Consider the following 19,388-nt stretch of genomic DNA (forward strand, 5'->3'; position numbering starts at 1 on the left):
ATAATATACTCTCACACAATAATGTAGAAACATATGTAAAGAATACATATTTTTAAACATTCTTACTATTATATAAAGTAACTTAAAATTTCGAATGTATTTAATATATTAAAATCAGGATTTCAGATCACGTAAAAATAGTTCTGCAAGCCATAGCATTTATGAATCAGAATCAGACTTGGAATATGGTACATCTATAATGCAAGATAATATTGCTATTAATAATCAATGGAATGATGATAATAATGAAGATGATAATATTGATAATAAGATGATAATATTGTTGCGGCCGTGCGGTATTCCGTTCGGCGCTGCTAAGAAATAATCAATATCAATCGATAAGAGTTCGAATAGAGGATCGGCCCTTGGCAACGCGTCGTTCTCCGACTGGTTTTTCAGATTTGACGGCCGGATTCTGCGGTGGCCGGACGCGTTTCTGTACCGTTGGTTTAATAAAGAGCGAGTCTTTCTTAAAACAGTGTTCTTCCTTTCCGAGAGCGCTCCGCCGAGTATCGCGATCACGGGAATTAACGCCGCGAACGCGACAATATTAATAATAAATTTAATTATAACAGTGTCAAAAACAAGAATATTGATAATGACGATAAGGATAATAATTCTTTAAATTTCTATTTGCTTCAAATAGAGTCAAGTTCAGAATCTGAAATATTAGGGGAAACAGATATAAATAATAAAAATAATATCGTAAGTAATAATAATGGAAAATCTTCAGAAATGTCGCAAGTTTATGTAAATAAATTTTTTTATAATATATTCTTACTTTAATTCTTTCATAGAGAAATATCATGAGAATGATGAAAGAAATCAATATAATAATAAGAAATTACGTCAAAAAGATTAATACTTTTTCGGGTATTATCCGTCATGATACAACATTTCGTGAACATTCCATTTTACTTCATCAGAGCCAGGCGCAACCTGCGTTACTTTTCTGTCGGAGTTCTCTTATATATACACTGTACAGAAGAGGGAGAGGAAAGAAAGAATGGGGAGAAGAGTTGTTAAGACTATGGTGAAAGGGGAAGGGGGCTCATTTTCAATTGATTTACAATGTATCATGACATGGATATCCGAAAAAGTATTAATATTTTTTAAGAGAGTAACCGTGGAAGTCTTAAAGATATTTAAAAAATTACATTTCCATTTATAACATTAAAGATTCATATGTGTGTGTGCGTGCGTGCGTGCGTGCGTGCGTGCGTGCGTGTGCGTGTGCGTGTGCGTGTGCGTGTGCGTGTGCGTGTGCGTGTGCGTGTGCGTGTGCGTGTGCGTGTGCGTGTGCGTGTGTGTGTGTGTGTGTGTGTGTGTGTGTGTGTGTGTGTGTGTGTGTGTGTGTGTGTGTGTGTGTGTGTGGCGTACGTGCGTGCGTGCGTGCATGCGTGCGTGTGTGTAAAGCTACATATGTAAAAAAAATAACAAAATAGAATTATGACATTTTTTATATCCTATTTTATGTCTTTGAAAATATAATTTTATTACAAATAGTTTTCGCATTTTTATGTAAACTTTTCAAAATATTCATGTTATGTGTGAAATTCATCCTGTCTAAAATAAAATAAATATGAATATATTTATGTTATTAAAAAGTTCTTAACTACAATATTATATTATCCGGTCATGATGTACGATTAATTTTTTTAAATAAAATTATTAAAAAGTATCTTTATTTTAAACATAATAAATAATGTACTAATATAAATTTATAAGTATAGTAAGATTTTTTTTGTAGGACTGTCCCGAAGACTTCAATACTCAATTTATAGATAAATATAATTCAGTTCTCAATGAATATCTTTGTAATTGTATGACAAAAACACGTGCAGAAGCTTTATTAATGTGCATGGTATTAAGTCGCCATTCTTTAACTTTAACTACAACAATTGATATTTTAAAAATGATAAATCTAATTTTTGATAAAAAATGTAAACTTCCGATAGCAAACATGAAGTATCAAAATATTTTTCAATACCACAAAATACAATAAAATATCACTTCTATTACCCTCTTTGTATAAAGTATTTAAAAATATGAACAAAAATAGAAGCAGAAAAAAATTACTTGTGGTTTAATAATTGATGAATGAAATACAAATGTTTTTATAACTTTAGATTTTTGCACTCAATTAAAAAATTTATTAGAAAATACAGATGTACAAGAAAGTCTAAAAATTAGATATTATAAAAGAAACGATAATAATTCTTTACAAGATATATGCGACGTGCAATGTATAAAAAATTATGCGCACCCAACAAATTTTTAACAAATAAATGGAATTTTTCATATACTTTTAATACGGATGATTGTCAAGCTGCAAATTCTAGTAAAGTTACTATTTGGCCTATTTATGCTACACTAAACAAATTACCATATAAAATTAGAGCAAAATACATGATATTAATTGGTATATGAGTCAATAAACATGAACTAACCATGCAAATATTTTTATAACCTTTTGTAAAAAAGGCAAATTATTTATCTACTTATGGTTTGCAATGGCAATATAAAAATACTGTAATTACAAGCCGTTTTATATCATTATGTTGTTGTGTAGATTCAGTTGCTCGACCAACTGTGCTGAATATGAAACAATTTAACGGTCATTATGGTTGCACATTTTATGAACATCCGAATATGTAAGAGAGCTATCGAAAATACACTGTACAAATGTACCTCCTAATAGATGCATCTATAAAGCGAAATATGATTATTGCTCAATGCTCGATTCCTGTTAAAGACGTGAAAGGACTTTCGCCATTAATGAATTTAAAATATTTTTATTTGGTAAATTTGGAATGGTTCCTTATATGCATTCTTAGGGGTTACAAGACAGTTAACGGAAATATATTTATCTTCAACAGAACAAAAATTTTATGTGGGAAAGCCAAATGTGTTTGAAATCATAAATAATCGATTGTTGTATATAACACCTTCAAAGAGTATTACACATCAATTGAGAAGTTTACATGAGCAATTTTTATGGAAGGTTTCTGAATGAAGATCATGGTTGCTTTTTTATTCTTTGATATGTTTGCATGACATTCTACCAAAAAAATATTTGCATCATCTTGCAATGCTAGTTCATGCAATTCACATTCTTTTATAAAAATCTATTTCAATTCACATGATACAAAAATCACATATGTTGACAAAATTTGTCATTTTCAAAAATATTTTAGAAAACGTTTTATGACGTACAATGTTCATTTATTGCTTCATCTTTCTAAGAATGTAGAAAATTGGGATCCATTATGGGTAATAAATACATTTTCATTTAAAAATGAAAATAGATTATTAATACAAATGAAAAAGTGTCCTACACATATTGCATTGCAAATTTCACGCAAGTTTCTATTGGAAAAATCTGTTATAACATATTCTATAATGTATGTACATATTCTAAATGTTGAAATTAGGAGGAAGGAAGTTCAAAAATTTTGTGATAATATATATAAAACGAAATTGAAATTTACATTACATACGCAACATTGTACTTTACTTGGTTCCGGGAAAAAGTATACCCTTCGTCTAGAAGAAGCACAATGTCTTCAACATAATGTAATCGATTGTAAGTCATATAAGAAAACAATATACAACAACATTCGTTTTACGACAGAATGTTACGCAAATGCGAAAAGAATAAAAGATTATGTCATAGAAACTGAAAATAATATTTTTGGTATAATTACCAATATTTGCAGTTATAAGTTAATATTTGCAGTATAATGGAGAAATGAAAATAACTATTTTTATGAAAAAAATAATATCAGACCCAAACTCCTTTTATTTCAACAAATGATGTCACGATAACACACATACGAAAATGTTACATTAATAACACATGCCTCGGTAGTCGAAAGGATAAGATGCCTGCCCGGTAGGCAGGAGATCCAGGTTCGATTCCTGGCTGAGGTGGTATTTTTTCGCAAAATAATTACGAGTTTTCACGACTGGTTCGTGGTCGGGCCCCGCCGTGACGCACACCCTCCCTTCTTATTTGGTTCTCTATAAGCTATTAATCCTTAATCTTTATTGAGATAATATATTTTAATAAATCTCAATAATATGTACTGTATATATACTATTCCGATAGGTTGTTTCGGTGATTGAATGATATACTATAGATATAATGTTTTCAAATATTGCAGATTACTTATATAAAATAAGAGTAAAAACATATATGAAAATCGCTATTAAAATTGTTATTGCTACTTTTTATATATTATCTAATATAATAATTAAAAATATAATGTATAATCAAATGTATCTTCTACAAACATAATAAATAAAAACATAAATAAATTAAATAAAGAATTTGTTGATGAATTATATCTCAAAATTTTATGAATTTTTGTATCATATGTTTTTGTGTTTTCGTTAAATTTATTTTAAGTAAAGAAACAAATAATTTTGATCATTTTTTATTAATCCTCAATTTTTGAAATATGACGCAAAAAACGCAAAAAAAGTATTTCTTTCTGAAAATTACTAAGATTTTTATTAAAGGATATCGGTCGAATATGTTTAATGAAATTATATATAAAAAAAAGAATATTATTATCATTTTACTTTTGAAAATGTTATATAAATAAACTTAAAATAAAAATAAATAACAAAATAAGATTTGATATATATTCATGAAAAAAACTTACAAAAATTTTAATTTTGTTGAAAAATAATTTATATTTAAAATGGATTCTGGATTTTTATTGACTGTTTGAAAAAGTTAAAAAGTTAATTATTTCTAGAAAAATTTTTATGATTTTTTTTATTACTCATTTGAAACTTATTCCAACTTTCATTTAACGTGAATATTAATATATCTTTATATTAGATAATATTTTAATTTCAGTAAAAATCATATTTTATGAGGGAATTTTAGAAAAAGTATACATATTATTTCAAAAAAAGTACGCGTTATTCTTGAAATTGTTTGAACAAATATTGAAAATATAATTTTAATATGACAAGATTATTGTATTAAAAATACAAGATCAGAGAAGACATGTAACATAAACAGAAAAATTATAATTTTATCCTAAAAAGTATTCCATTTTACACTATTCTGAAAAAAATTAAGTTTTAGGAAAATTTCTAATTATATATTGGATATCAGATAGGTAAAAAAAATCTCTTACATCCAAATAAAATTTCAGTTTTTTTTTTATACATTATTAGAATTTTACTACAAACGAAAAAGAAAGTTTTAGTATTTCAGAGAAAATTTCGCCAATTTCTATGACAAAGATTAAGAATGTTTTATATTCTATGAAAAACCTAATTTTTAAAAAAGTTATATTTAAAAAAAAAAATTTTTCACCAGGATTTTTTTAGACGGAAATAATCAGATACAGTTGTTCTTTTCGACAATCCAGCGATATTCGGTACAATAGTTTATTGCATTGCTTAACCCAGAGATTTGTTTTTTATTCTTGAACTTTCTGAACTAGTATAAGAAGTGTACATTAAAACGTTTTCTATTCTCAAAATGACGTCAACGATACTGTTCGTTATTCTAGTGTAACAGAACTTAGGGTGCCGTCACATGCGGCGTAACTTGCGTAAACGTAATCTGCGTATTCTAATGATTTACTAAAATATGTTACGTTCTGAAAGCCTTCTTTCACATAGAGCATATTTCGCGTAATTTCAAGAAATGCGTAATTAATACAATCAATTGCTGATTAGGATTTCTGTTGTACTCTCTAACAGAAATGCTAAATTAATTTGTGATTGGTTTTTGTAATCTGTGTCTCTGGAAAAGTATGCTTCATGGGAAACCGAGACTTTACAAATATGTATGTGTACGAATAAGTCAAATAGATGCGAACCTAATCTGTACGAACATATTCAGAAGTCATCATGAATGACCTGTTGACTTGTTGTTTGACTTGTTGTTATTAATAATATGGAAGCGATGGCAAAAGTGAAAGAAGATGAAACAATCTCAACATAAAATTAGACGATATAATATATTAAAATTGTTTGGAATATGGAAACTGATGGTATACCAACAGGAAAAAGCTTGTCATAGAATGTAGGTGCGTCCGATATTCGCAGAAAGACGAAGATTTATTACAGGGTGATAGTGACAACTTGGTCAAAGAAATGGAATTTGAAAATTACGAAATGTTCTATAATTATTGTAAAATGTCCATAGAAATATTTAATCAGTTGTTAGATCATGATTATTGTTGGGCTACACATTGAAAAACATTATAAATTAATTTATATATATATATATATATATATATATATATATATTGGTGTACAAAAAAGTTCTGAGCTTTAGATTTCATACAACCGAAATAACAATTTAAATTTTATATATCTTCCCGCCCTTTTGCGGTTTTAAAGCGTTGACATTTGACCTTCTAAAATGCATATATACGTTTGGCGTTTGATGCACATAACCTCAAAAATCAGTAGTGTTCACGATGGCAATAACAAAAGAGCATATTCGATTTTCCATCCACTTCGCGTTTCATCTGAAGAAAAATGCTGCTGAAGCCACTGCAATGATTTGTGCTGCATATGGAGAGAATGCTGTAATTCATACTACATGTAAAAGATGGTATCAAAAATTTCGCCAAGGAGATTTCAGTCTTGAAGATGAACCGCGTGCTAGACGTCCTCAAAAAATTGAAACGGACGAATTGCAAGCACTGCTGGATATAAACTCTGCGCAAACTGAAAAGGAGCTTGCAGAATAGCTTGGCGTTACGCAGCAAACCATTTCCGTACGTTTACATACGATGAGAAAGGTTCAGAAGGAAGGCAGATGGGTTCCGCATGAATTGTCCGAAGACAACAAAAATCGTCGGCGTGACACTGCACTCACTTTGCTTTCAAAGTTCCGGAAAAAAGATTTTCTGCACAAAATCATTACAGGCGATGAAAAGTGGATTCTTTATGATAACGCTAAACGTAGAAAATCATGGATTGACCCTGGTCAACCTTCGACATCGACGCCAAAGCCCAATATCCATCCCAAGAAGGTTTTGCTCTGTATCTGGTGGGATTGGAAAGGTGTGTTGTATTACGAGTTGTTACAACCGGATGAAACAATCACGACAGACCGCTACCAATAACAATTAACCAATTTGAGCGATGCATTAGAAGAAAAGAGGCCATTTACTGGCCAAGGACGTCATAAAGTGATCTTGCTTCATGACAATGCTCGCCCACATGTTGCGAAAGCGACTCAAGACCATATCATTGCGTTAGGCTGAGAACTTCTCCCGCACACGGCGTATAGCCCAGACAAGGCGCCTTCCGATTACTATCTATTCCGGTCGCTGCAGCATCATTTGGCTGATACACATTTCGTGAGATTATAGATAAGATATGGTCCTTTGGCATCGATGTCGAAGGTTGACCAGGGTCAACCCATGATTTTCTACGTTTAGGGTTATCATAAAGAATCCACTTTTCATCGCCTGTAATGATTTTGTGCAGAAAATCTTTTTTCCGGAACTTTGAAAGCAAAGTGAGTGCAGTGTCACGCCGACGATTTTTGTTGTTTTCGGACAATTCATGCGGAACCCATCTGCCTTCCTTCTGAACCTTTCCCATCGTATGTAAACATACGGAAATGGTTTGCTGCGTAACGCCAAGCTGTCCTGCAAGATCCTTTTCAGTTTGCGCAGAGTTTATATCCAGCAGTGCTTGCAATTTGCTGAAACTTTTCGTACGCAGTAATGTCTCATACGCAAATAAATGCTCTTTTACAGGTTATTCGAATACATTCTTGTTTATTCACGTTGCCAAAGAATTGTAGAACGTTTTTAAAAACTCCACGGATCGTGCATCCCATACTTAACATTACAGGAGATAAATATCTCCACTTAGGATTTGAGGCAGGAATTCTTTCCATTCTTCAACAAACCTCTCCAGAACTAATTCCACTTGATACTTTGATGGTAGACTTTGATACTGATGGTGCCACACTGGATAGATAGGGCAAAATTCAAATGTGGCCGATACAAATTACAAGGATTGCAAATATTCCTCAAAGTAAACCTACAATCGTAGGCATTTGGCGAGGTTCATCGAAACCAACTAACGCGAAGGAATTATTTCAATCTTTTGTGGATAAAGTTCGAGATGTATTAAATTGTGGAGGAATTATTTTTCATAATCAACAAAAACTGATTAAATCGAGGTGTTTTATAGCTGATTCTCCTGCGCGGGCTTTTGTTTTAGATCATAAAGGTCGGTAGTCTATTTCCATGTTCGAAATGTTGGATTCGAGGAAGTTGGCTTCATCGTGGAGTAGTATTTAAAATAGACCCCGTACAAATGAAGAGTTCAAACATCACATAGAGAACATCATACAGATTTTGATTCTGTTTTGCTTCCTTTAGGGATGGGGTTGATAATTCAAACGGTCTTCGACTACATGCATACAGTTTGTCTTGGTTTTCCAAAATAAGTAGCGTTCTTGTCGATGGTAAATGTAATCCAAATTTAAAATTTTCAATCAGATCACTTGAAATTATGACGAAACGTTGCAGCAAGTTAAAAATTACTGTTCTAAGGAATTTTCGCGGAAACCGCAATTAATGAAAAAATATAGAGGATTTAAGGCCACGGAAAATCATCAACTTCTTCTGTATACTGCCCCAGTTATTTATTATGGACTCGTAAAACCTGTTGTGTACAAACATTTTCTTTTATTACATTCCGCCATTCGAGTTCTTCCTTATTGGAAGACTTGATTTTGCACAAAGCATTAAACATTTTTGTGAATAGAGCAGAAGATATATATGATTCAGAATTTCTTTCATATATTATTCATTGTCTTTTACATCTCATAGATGACGTGAGACGCTCTGGTTCATTAAATGAATTGTCTATGTTTCCATATGAAAATAATATTATGTTTTTTTTTAATGCTTGGCGCAAACCTCATCAACATTTGCAGCAAATCGTAAATAAGCGACATGAAAAGTTTCAAATTACACAAAATATTGTAAATATAACTGAGGAAGTAATGCGTTCCAGTAGGCCCTGGGTTAGTCCTGTATTTTTGATTTTCCATTAGATAGTCGTCAGTTTCAGATTCTTAAATACAGGAAATTTCATTTATTAGTGAAGGATCAGGATAACACGATAATATTACAAAATTCAAAGATTTGTCTTATTCAGAGTATCATTCTCTCGCATGATCATTATCAGTTGGTTAAAGAGTTTCGCAGAGTTGAAGATTTTTTCGAAGTTGGTTTATCATTGTCATCAGTAGGTATGTTTCGATGTTCTTTATTATCTGAAGTTATTAACTATAGATCTTAGTGAAGTGCGAAGTAAGTGTTTCCGCATGCCTTATTGGCACACTGAAGGCCATATAGATCCTATTATTGATGTTTGAATAGTTGCAGTCATTCTACATACTATGGCTTAGAATAACTTTCATTACGTGAATTCTCTTTAAGATTTTCCACACAAACTTTTCCGTAACGCGTAACATTACGTAAAATACTGATGATAAACCTGTACATGAATTTCAGTCAAAGCACAAACAAAAACGGCACGTAGTATCATGCGTTATGATTTTCTTTGTGCGTTGATTAAAATTCAAATTTATGTACGGGTTTAGTTTATGGTCAGTTTAAGTAATGTTATGCATTAGTGCGGAAGTGTTCTCGTTGTCGCGAGCGCCGAGAACGCAATCACGCCCATCGCTGACAAAGCGGATTGCGGCAAACGATACTTTACCCGACAAATTATTTTATCGAGCGATAGTGATTACCAACGCTACCGTGCTAATCGCGCATTTATTGTGTAACCGCTCCATGTGAAGCAACTGCTAACCGGGTTGCGCGGCCCTTACGCGCGAAAAGTCGCCGCGCGATCCAGAAATATACCGCGAACGCTGACGAACATTTTGATGACACGGCAAGGACCGGCCGCCTGGAACAGGATAAAAACGGAAGACCGGTACTAGGAGAGGACTGGTCGAGATCCGCCATCACGTCTGTCGCGGTCCGAATTAAGAAGGACAACCTGTATCAATTTTAATAAAGTTTATTAAGTAGTAAACAAAAGTGGTGAGCGCCTCTTTCCCGCCGACTCCTTGGTCGATCCCCGAAATGACCCGCACAACATCGTGAAGGGTCTAATTTTTATTAAGATGAGGACGAGGAAGAGGAAAAAAAGCGGACGAGACATTTAAAGCGTTGCGATTGCTAAATAAAGATATTGAAAAACATTCCACATCTCAAAAAAGACACATACAAGAACATATGATCCAAGACTACACAGAACCAGACAGCACCATTATCACAATATTCACAACATTCACAATCGTCATTATCCTTATATGTTCCATCATCATCATCATGTAAAAAATCATATAAACACATGTCCTCTTCATCAGCACCATTAAAACATAAATCTTGTCATACTCGCCTTCAGTAGCCACTCAATCATTTGCACGAAACATTCCTTCAACATCAAAACAACCACTACAACACAAATAAACATTATCACGCTCGCCTTCATTATCCAAACAATCATTCACACAAAACATTCATCCATCATCAAAACCATCACATCATAAACAAACAGTACTATTATAACATAAACTATCTCATCACACTCACCTTCAGCCACTCAATCATTCACACACAACATTTATCCATCATCAAAAAAACTACCATTACAACACAGATAAACATTATCACATTCGCCTTCATCATTCAAACAATCATTCACACAAAATATTCATCCATCATCAAAATTTTATCTATATAAGCAGGGTTCACAGGAGCAAACAATCCATAATTTCCTTCTATTTTTGTATTCATATTACAAGCAAGATGAAGTGATGCGATATGTAAGTTCTCAAGGTAAATTTTTTTTTACAGAGCGTTTAAATTATTCTATTAATTTAACTTATAATTTAAATATTCAATATGCTATGATTTATTATTTTCATGTCAAGATATCAGCATGATACATTATGATGTACATTAAGCGTTACGACCATATCAAGAAGTAGGCTTGATAGAAGTTTGCGTACAATTATCATTTTGCTTGATCTATGACCACTGCTGTAAATCTCGCGCTTGCAATTAATGTAGATCTCGCCGCCATGCCATTTGATCATGATGATGAACTAAGAAAGAAATTATGGTTAAAGATAGGTAATTTTGAATCACTTTAAAATTAAGAATCAATTTTAATTCAGTTAAAAAATTAATTTTTAAATGTGCCACAAATTGATTTATTTGAAATTTGTAATTATAATTTATTATAGATTATTTATGTATATTCCTAAAAGACTTGATTGAATAAGCTCGTAATTTATTGTCTGTTATTTATAATAGACTAGTAACTATTATAATAGACTATTATTTTCATTTATAATAGACTAGTAATGGTCTGTTATTTATAATCACTAGTAATTAATCTTTAATGTTAAAACAATCTCCATATTTTTTTCGTCAAACTTGTTGAATTTATTGAATTTTCCTATCTATCCAATGTAAATTAAAGCGACGATGCAAAATTCATTTAAAACATCCTGTATGATTCATACCTGCAATAAACTAATGCAGAAAGCCTTTACAATATGCTTTACATTTTTCGCTCCTTCTACTTAGGCATATCCTTAATGCCAATTGCTTTGCAATACGCTTTTATCGCACAGTAGCAAACAAGCCCTTTCATACATTTTCTTTATGAATATCTTTGTTTCTAAATTGAGTGAAAAAGTCATGCAACACTAAAACAGTCATACTGAGTCATTGAGTCATATTAAGATTATTAAAAGTCATCTCCATTGTTACATGATTAAATTCTCAGAAAGAGAATTAAATCAAGAAAATAAGCGAGATGCCAATCTAGCATATCACATAATTATTTCTTACCAGTATGTTCTTTGTACCTAAGTATATACATTAATCTTAGACCTGCTCTATTATTGGCTATCTTTAAAGGTGCTTTTTGTACAGGTGCTTTAGCTAGCACAAACTCAGTCAGACCATTGCCATTTCCTGTTACAACAAATGCACTAATGCGATTCTTGTGTCCCAAATCAGTCATACAGCTGACTAATTTGCTTTCTAAAACCCAAGTTTCAAAACCATCAGAGGTATCTGTAAGATAGATATATTGCAGTATAAGACTTTGTTATCACTATTATAAATTATAAAGAAATAAATTATTAGAGCATTACATTAAAAAATTATGTAATTTTTATCATCACATTGCTACAATATAATATTACACATATACACATTTACCGCGCGCGTGTGTACATTTAGTATATTAAAGAAATATATATATATATATATATATATATATATATACATATGTACATATATACATACATGTGTATATATTTGTAACAGTTACTAAATATATTAAAAATCTTCTTCAATAAGAAAAAATGATCCAATCTTTCTGTCACTCATTTGAAGGCTTGTTCAATCACGTTTCAATGATAATTTGATCCGTTTTGATTTAATCTGATACTTTTGCTGTAGTTTTGCAAACTTCTCTTTTTTAGAATCTAAAAGTGACCTCTGCTGTTGAACAAGCTCTTTCCTTTGAATACAAGAAATATAAATTTTGGTATTGGAATTTTTTTACACCAATAATTGGATTCCTATTTTTTTTATTTCTCTATTAAATCCCTTTTTCTTGCTAATTCTTTCACTCTACCTCTATGTCTTCCTGCATCACTAACAGTCGTCATAGCTTTCTATAATTCATCTGCAGATTCTAAAGAATGCAATAAGATACTAATTTCTATATATTTTCTATGAGTTTATTTAAAATCTTACACTAAAATTTCACTTACTATTTACAAAAAATGTTGAATTCTTCGTATCACATATCAGAGGAATATGTATTTTTAACAAATGTAACTGACAGAACACACATTTTGTGCATCTGAAAAAATATTATAATCTCCTTAATATACATTCACAAATAAGTCGTATTAAAAATTCGATTAAATATTTGTGCAAGTTATACTCTGTAGAGAAATGATGTTTCGTTCGTGTATTCTGCACTATTGCTTATCACACCGTTCTATTGCTTATACATGCGATAATCTTTGTCATCTTTGCAAAATTTCCGAAATATATAATATTCGAATCGAGGCCATTTTTAATTCCTTTGATAGAATAAATGATAATGATAAAGTTAAAAGACAAAACTATATCTCGAGGCTGTTGGATCTTCTTTCTGTCTTTCGTATTACTTATGCGGGAAAAATTAGTCTTACTCCATTTTTTACCAGTCATGTGTATGCATACACAAAATTGCGCACGCATTGCTGTTCTATAGTGCTAATAAAATATCGCCAAAATAAAGTTCTTAGATTGGTTAAAATATCCCAAGTAATATGTGATTGGCTATGACGTATATTCACTCCAGGCATCAGTTTTTCAAACGTTTCTTTCAATTGTTATACTTTTATATCTATTGTTGTGGCGATAAAAGTAAAATAATTAGTGTCTCTACAGTTGCTGTGGCGATAAAAGTGAAATAATTAATTGTACTTTTGCTGTGGAGCAATTAGTCTTTCTATAGTTGTTGATTATAAAACTGAGGCAATTAATATTTCTTTGCTGCTATGACGAAAAACTGGAGCAATAGGTATTTGCTCAGTTATCTTACCAAGAACTTAAAACAACCGACTCTAAGACGTTAAAAGACGTCTTACGTCCTAATTTTGGACTTCGCATTGTCTGGGTATGTACATATTTTTCAATACAAACGCCAACAAAAATGCATAATATATAAAAAAATCTATCACATTTTTCAGTTATTGGATTCAATTAGATTGTCCTCTCTTTCGTCGTTCCAATAATCTCGATCTCGCCTTGCTGCTCGCACACGCATACGTGGACCACATATTCTGTTGCGATATCTTTCTTTTGCCGTACAAAGTGCCTCTTTCATATAAGTTTGGAACTCAGAGCGAGTGGGTTTTTCAAAATGTCGATTTCTACATGTGACTTCTAAAAAAGAAAGATAAGAAAAGATTATTAATATAATGATAACCCCAAATAAAACATATAATAAGATCATAATATCAAATAGAAATTATTTTAAGAAAAATTATAATCTCATTCGGTACTTTTGATAATGATTTTATGATAAATTCTTAATATAACTTTAAACTTATTTGTTAACTATATATGTATGCATAACAACATCACTTTAAAATCATTGCTTGCATACTGCGAATTTATCAAAATAAAATCATCATCAAAAATATATCGAATAAAATCATTATGACTTTTCTTTGAAAATGATTTCTATTTGATGTCATCTTGATCTTACTATAATTGTATTCTATTTGAGACGTTATCAAAGTCCCAAATATTAATTTAAAAAATTTTATCATAAATAGCAGTAATCAATCGAGTATTATATAGAGGTCGTTGTCTTTCCTCGCGTTTTTGGTTCCCATCAAGTAAAGAAAGATACTAATGAATCTGCGATTCCTTCCTTAAAGCAATGATTATGACTTCTTTCAGAGTAAAACCGCCAATGTAAGTAAAATATTTAATCTGAAAATATGAGTTTGTATAATATATAAAAATGTAAACAAAACATTAATATAAGTGAATAATATTAATAAACAACTGAAAGGAATATAAAAATGTAATGTACAATATGTCTCATAGTATGTTCTTTTTGGATTACATTTTTCGTCTTTTAAAAATGTAACTTGAGAAAATGTATTATTATACTATAATTATATGAAAAAAATTTGACATGTCCAAAAATGACATTGTATATTAATGAAATATAAACTATAAAGTCTATAATTTGCTTATTGCTTCAATTTTATATATGTTTATCTGTCATGTGACTTCTAAAAAAAAAAGGTAAGAAAAGATTACTGAGATACTGAGTCAAGAACGAACTTTCATACAACAAAATCAAAAAGAAGAAAGAAAATTGATGTATATCTTTTGACTTACAGATCCAGAATTTCTCTTCCTACTTACGATTTCAAAGTAATTATCCTCATCAGTGTCTTCAAAAGCGACTATTTGCGTTAATGATTTATTGGGAGGCAGACTGACTTTTGCGTGAAAGTTTGACGGTCTTATAGACATTTTAAAATCTTCTGTAGCACACCATTCATTTTTCTGCGAAAAAAATGCAAAGTAGCATTAGTAGTTAGCATTAGTAGTTAGTATTAATAATAGTAAGTAATATAAGAAAAGCTATTACAATAAATGTAATCCCAAATAGCAAGCTGATGTTGTTTGTCGTAATATTGTCATTTTACGTAAAAATGATGTTTAGTGTCATTAAAATAGCGACAAATAATCCCAGTTTGTTATTTGGAATATATTTAATACTTACTTCAGTTCTGTTTCTATACGAGTTAGACGTTCTTGTGTCCTGCAAGTAATATTGAACATTCAAAGCTCTGTATATATAATATAGTAAAATTTATATCATTTGAACATATCCATTGTCTCCTTTTGTATATTGTACTTGTAAATTTTCATCAAGACTATAATTGTCGACTATAATTTCGTGATTCGTAGTATTCAATCCTATCTCTATACAAATTAAACGTTCTTGTATCTTTCTGAAAATAATATTCAGAGTTTTGTGTGTGCGTATGTGTGCACGCGCGCGCGCGTGGTGCGTTAAATAATTATATAGAAAAAGAGCATATAAAGCATAAAGAAGAAAAAAAATTAAGATATAGATTATTGAGAAACTTATCACAATATTTTTAATAAGTTTTAGAATATATATAAAAATCATTAGACAACACACAAATTTTTTATTATTGTACAACTTATTGCGTTGCATAAAAAAATAAAAAATATGGTAATATGGTAAATATGGTAAATATATGGTAATATATGATAAATATGGCAATATATAGTAATATTTAAATACAATAAAGTTTAACATACAATTTAATACAATAAAGTTTTATCTTATTTCTTATATACCCATTGTTTCCTTTTTTAGGTTGCATTTCAGCAAGCCGACCAATAATTCCTTCATGCCGATCATTAATTTCGTCATGTGCAACAGTATTATGATGATAATTGCCGTCAAAAGTCCATGTGTCTGTATTACACCGTAGTTGTGTAAATGTCTTCCCATCATGTATTAGCTGTCTGGTAGGTTCTGCTTGGACATATATTACCTGTGTGGCACACGAATCAGCAAGTATGTATGTTTTCACATTCATTTATGATTGGATACATATATTATATATGTGTTTGCAAAAGATGAATCATAATTTTGATTTGCATCTTCCTGCAGGGTTCTTTTTATCGATGTCTTTATCGATGCTCGTATTTGTGCATCTTTTCTTCTTTGGACTTTCATCCGAAAACGTCGTTATATAGACTTGGTTTAGGCACACACACCTCTTCGGCCGTTCCATCTTCTGCCTTTATCTATAAATAAAAGTATATATTAATTAGATCATATATGTAGATAATATATGTACATGATATATAATATATTTACTTTATGATATTGTGATAATCACTAATACATAACATGAGATTATAAAATAATGTTTTAAATGGTTAACCAATCTATAATATATTTACATAATTTTTTATAGAGACAATTATATATATTGATTAATAACTAATTGATATAATATTTTAAAACATCAAAATTTAATATAAAAAGGATATTAAAACAATTTTTAAAAATGTATATACATATTTATATCCCTGTTACGATTTTCAAAGTACTCTTTTATTACATAATCCTGATTATATTTATAGATACTTACGTTTTTATTGTATTTTGTTGCAATTATTTTGTTTCGGTAACAACAGCAATATTTTTCGGCTTCTCTGAGTATCGTTGACTGAGACTAGGATGAGAATAGGATTCAACATAAAAATAACAAAAATTGTTACCGTCTTTTAATTTTTAAATAGGATACAAAAGAAAAAAAAGAAGAAATTACACATAAGAGGAAAAACGAGAAGGAAGTAATTATAAAACGTGCAACATGTAAGTGAAAAAAAAATATAATTAAACTTCTTAAAAAAATAAAATTTGGATATTATAAAAATTATCTTTATTCGCTGTGAATCATAGTAGCGATAATATATGTTGATATTTCCATATCGCTGTCATTACCATCAGCCGAGAAAAGCATTCTGTAACATTTTGCATGAACTTCCTCTAAATTAATATACAACTTATCGATACTTAAAGTATCGATAAGTATTACATTTGTAAATTTGGAAAACTGATAGATATGTAGCATACCAATATCATAAAAATTATCGACATTTAAACATTTTTTTACACCTAAGCGATAGATGTTATCAACAATAATATTACAAACAATACAAATTGATCCGTCGCGTAAGATACAACAATTATCATGTAAATTTGTTTTTAGTTATATAATATTCCGTTAAACTGTATATCATACGATATTCGTTAGCATTATGTGTTAGCTTTATAGATACGCAAATAGAAGAATTAACGTGATGATCATATCATCCATACATTTGTATTTCTGCCAGTCTATTTGCAAACTGTTGGAGGAGTAAATCTAGCTTTTTGCAATATTTCGAAAAAATAGACATATTACTTTCGTATAGAAAAGCTGAAAATGAGTCTAAATTACCTAAAAGACATCGTTAGTTAGATGAAAAATTCCATGCACATTATAACTATTAAAAGTTAGATCATATAGATCAATACAACGAAGAACAAATTTTTGTAACGCTAGCTCAGCGAAATTTAAATTGTCTTGATGGACATTTGGAGATTAAGACCCTAATAGCACTATGCAGGAATAAGAAATGCTTGTACAATTCATCGTTCAATAAATCATACATTACGACTGGAACTATATAAAGCAAAAATTGACGAAATTCCGTTGCTTTATACTTTCAGCATAAATCTAAAGATCTGGCAAATTCTGAAGGACAATATTTTCGAAGAATATTTAATCTTGCATTGGCAAGAGAAATACATCGTCCCGACAATTTTGAGGCACGTGAATATTTACTATATATCCAGCAAATAGAAGCTTTTTCATAATTCGCCCAAGCATATAAGATGCATATACTCGAAAGGAACTTGTGATATCATGCTTATTGGAAGTAATGATAATGGGCTTGTACCATCTTTATGATGATCCTCATCTACACATTGAATATATTCGTTATCTGTTCATAAAGAATAATTGATATCATCGAAAATGTAATGATCTTCAACTTGTTTCTTCTCCACTTTGCATTTAGAACATGATCGAAAGGACATATGACTACGATGATTGAGAATAAATGCTCGTGCTGGTGCATCAGCTATAAAACATTTTAATTTAATTGGAATTTTCTTGCCACGAAAATTTATACTTCCCTTTGATATAATTGTTTTAAGATCTGTAATAAATTTATTAAAAAAAGTATTCGGATTATTTGATTTATGTGCACTTATATTCCTACTACTATTGGTTTCGTATGTTGTACATTGGACACTCTGCATTATATAAGCCATATTTGAACATTATTTGACTTATGTATATTACATCCATCTGTATTAAAATCTAATTCTAACTCTGTAATATTAGATGTAAATAATGGATTTGAAAGACTTTTAATAATTTCTACGTCAAAATGAATATATTCACCTGGCTCTATATTTGACAAAATAACAGGATTTCTTGGTGTATTAATAGACTTCTATCCTTTGGCAAATTAGAAAAACAAATATGTGTACGAAGAAGAGATAATATATTATTACTTTGCACATGCATTAAATTATTATCTATAAAACAAGATGTTAAATGGTCGCGAAAAGATGGTTCGGAAAAATAATTAGAATCTAACGATGAAGCACTATTAATTTTAGAAATATATGAAGAGGAAGAACAAGAAGAAGATTCATCATTTTCTATATGTACATCAGATTTAACATTAAAATTATTTGTCAAATCATAAGAATTATATTTAATATTTGACGGGTCAGGAATATCTTGTCTACAACTGTTTCCCGAAATCTTATCAACAATATTACATGAATTTTGTAAACGTGATAAATTTTTCCTAATTTTAAATGAAATTCTATTTCGTTATCTCTTGGATAATTTATAAGTTGCTTTTCTTGAAAAAGATTTTTTATGATTATTTAGTTCCATAATAATGATGTAAATTATTTTGTTATACTTGCGTAATAAAGGATATTTTGCTTGATGTCCAATACATTAAATATTACATCATATGTCTATTTTGTCTAAACTTGAAGGAATTCGATTCACTTTTTTTTTTTTCCTCCGGTTGGAGGATGTCGGATATTTCCGACTGTGTGTCTTCAACCCTAGGGTTATATGACACAGGCTTATCTAAATCCTTTTTTTAACTCTCTCTGTGTCTTATATTAAA

General features: G+C 30.3%; 1 protein-coding gene and 3 pseudogenes across 4 annotated transcripts; 2 read left to right on the top strand and 2 right to left on the bottom strand.

The window, feature by feature from the left end:
• Positions 1–2,833: 2,833 nt before the first annotated feature.
• On the top strand, positions 2,834–4,113 carry LOC148937035 (uncharacterized; annotated as a pseudogene).
• Positions 4,114–7,634: 3,521 nt separating this feature from the next.
• Positions 7,635–8,773, top strand: LOC148937036 (uncharacterized; annotated as a pseudogene).
• A 33-nt stretch (positions 8,774–8,806) lies between these two features.
• On the bottom strand, positions 8,807–13,792 carry LOC148937037 (small ribosomal subunit protein uS5m-like; annotated as a pseudogene). Its single transcript, XR_016138738.1, has 4 exons — positions 12,827–13,792; positions 12,688–12,747; positions 11,892–12,119; positions 8,807–11,746 (listed from the first exon to the last, which is right to left on the bottom strand). The product of XR_016138738.1 is annotated as a small ribosomal subunit protein uS5m-like (transcript).
• A 275-nt stretch (positions 13,793–14,067) lies between these two features.
• Positions 14,068–19,388, bottom strand: LOC105434265 (uncharacterized). 3 transcript variants are annotated; one of them, XM_089074561.1, is made up of 5 exons: positions 15,966–16,079; positions 15,493–15,589; positions 15,358–15,396; positions 14,994–15,137; positions 14,068–14,549 (listed from the first exon to the last, which is right to left on the bottom strand). In XM_089074561.1, exons 1-5 carry the CDS (start codon positions 15,989–15,991, stop codon positions 14,466–14,468), a joined length of 390 nt encoding a protein of 129 aa, XP_088930687.1. In that variant the 5' UTR covers positions 15,992–16,079; the 3' UTR covers positions 14,068–14,465. The 3 variants fall into 3 exon arrangements, 1 of the variants encoding a protein (XP_088930687.1); XR_016138736.1 differs by lacking the exon at positions 14,068–14,549 and adding exons at positions 16,772–16,855; positions 19,177–19,388 and having other exon boundaries at positions 15,027–15,137; positions 15,358–15,589; positions 15,966–16,415; XR_016138735.1 differs by lacking the exon at positions 14,068–14,549 and adding exons at positions 16,772–16,855; positions 19,177–19,388 and having other exon boundaries at positions 15,027–15,137; positions 15,358–15,589; positions 15,966–16,421.

The sequence above is a fragment of the Pogonomyrmex barbatus genome, unplaced genomic scaffold (assembly GCF_055798465.1).
Source record: "Pogonomyrmex barbatus isolate J1 unplaced genomic scaffold, ASM5579846v1 scaffold17, whole genome shotgun sequence".
NCBI lineage: Eukaryota > Metazoa > Arthropoda > Insecta > Hymenoptera > Formicidae > Pogonomyrmex > Pogonomyrmex barbatus.

What these genes read in the sequence shown, in the direction of transcription:
- LOC105434265 (XM_089074561.1), bottom strand. Translation starts at nt 15,991, where the DNA reads ATGCAACCTAAAAAAGGAAACAATGG. An exon ending in CGTATAGAAACAGAACTGAA is followed by an intron (nt 15,138 to 15,357) that starts GTAAGTATTAAA and finishes TTTTTTTCGCAG; the next exon opens with AAAAATGAATGGTGTGCTAC. An exon ending in AGGATAATTACTTTGAAATC is followed by an intron (nt 14,550 to 14,993) that starts GTAAGTAGGAAG and finishes TCATATTTTCAG; the next exon opens with ATTAAATATTTTACTTACAT.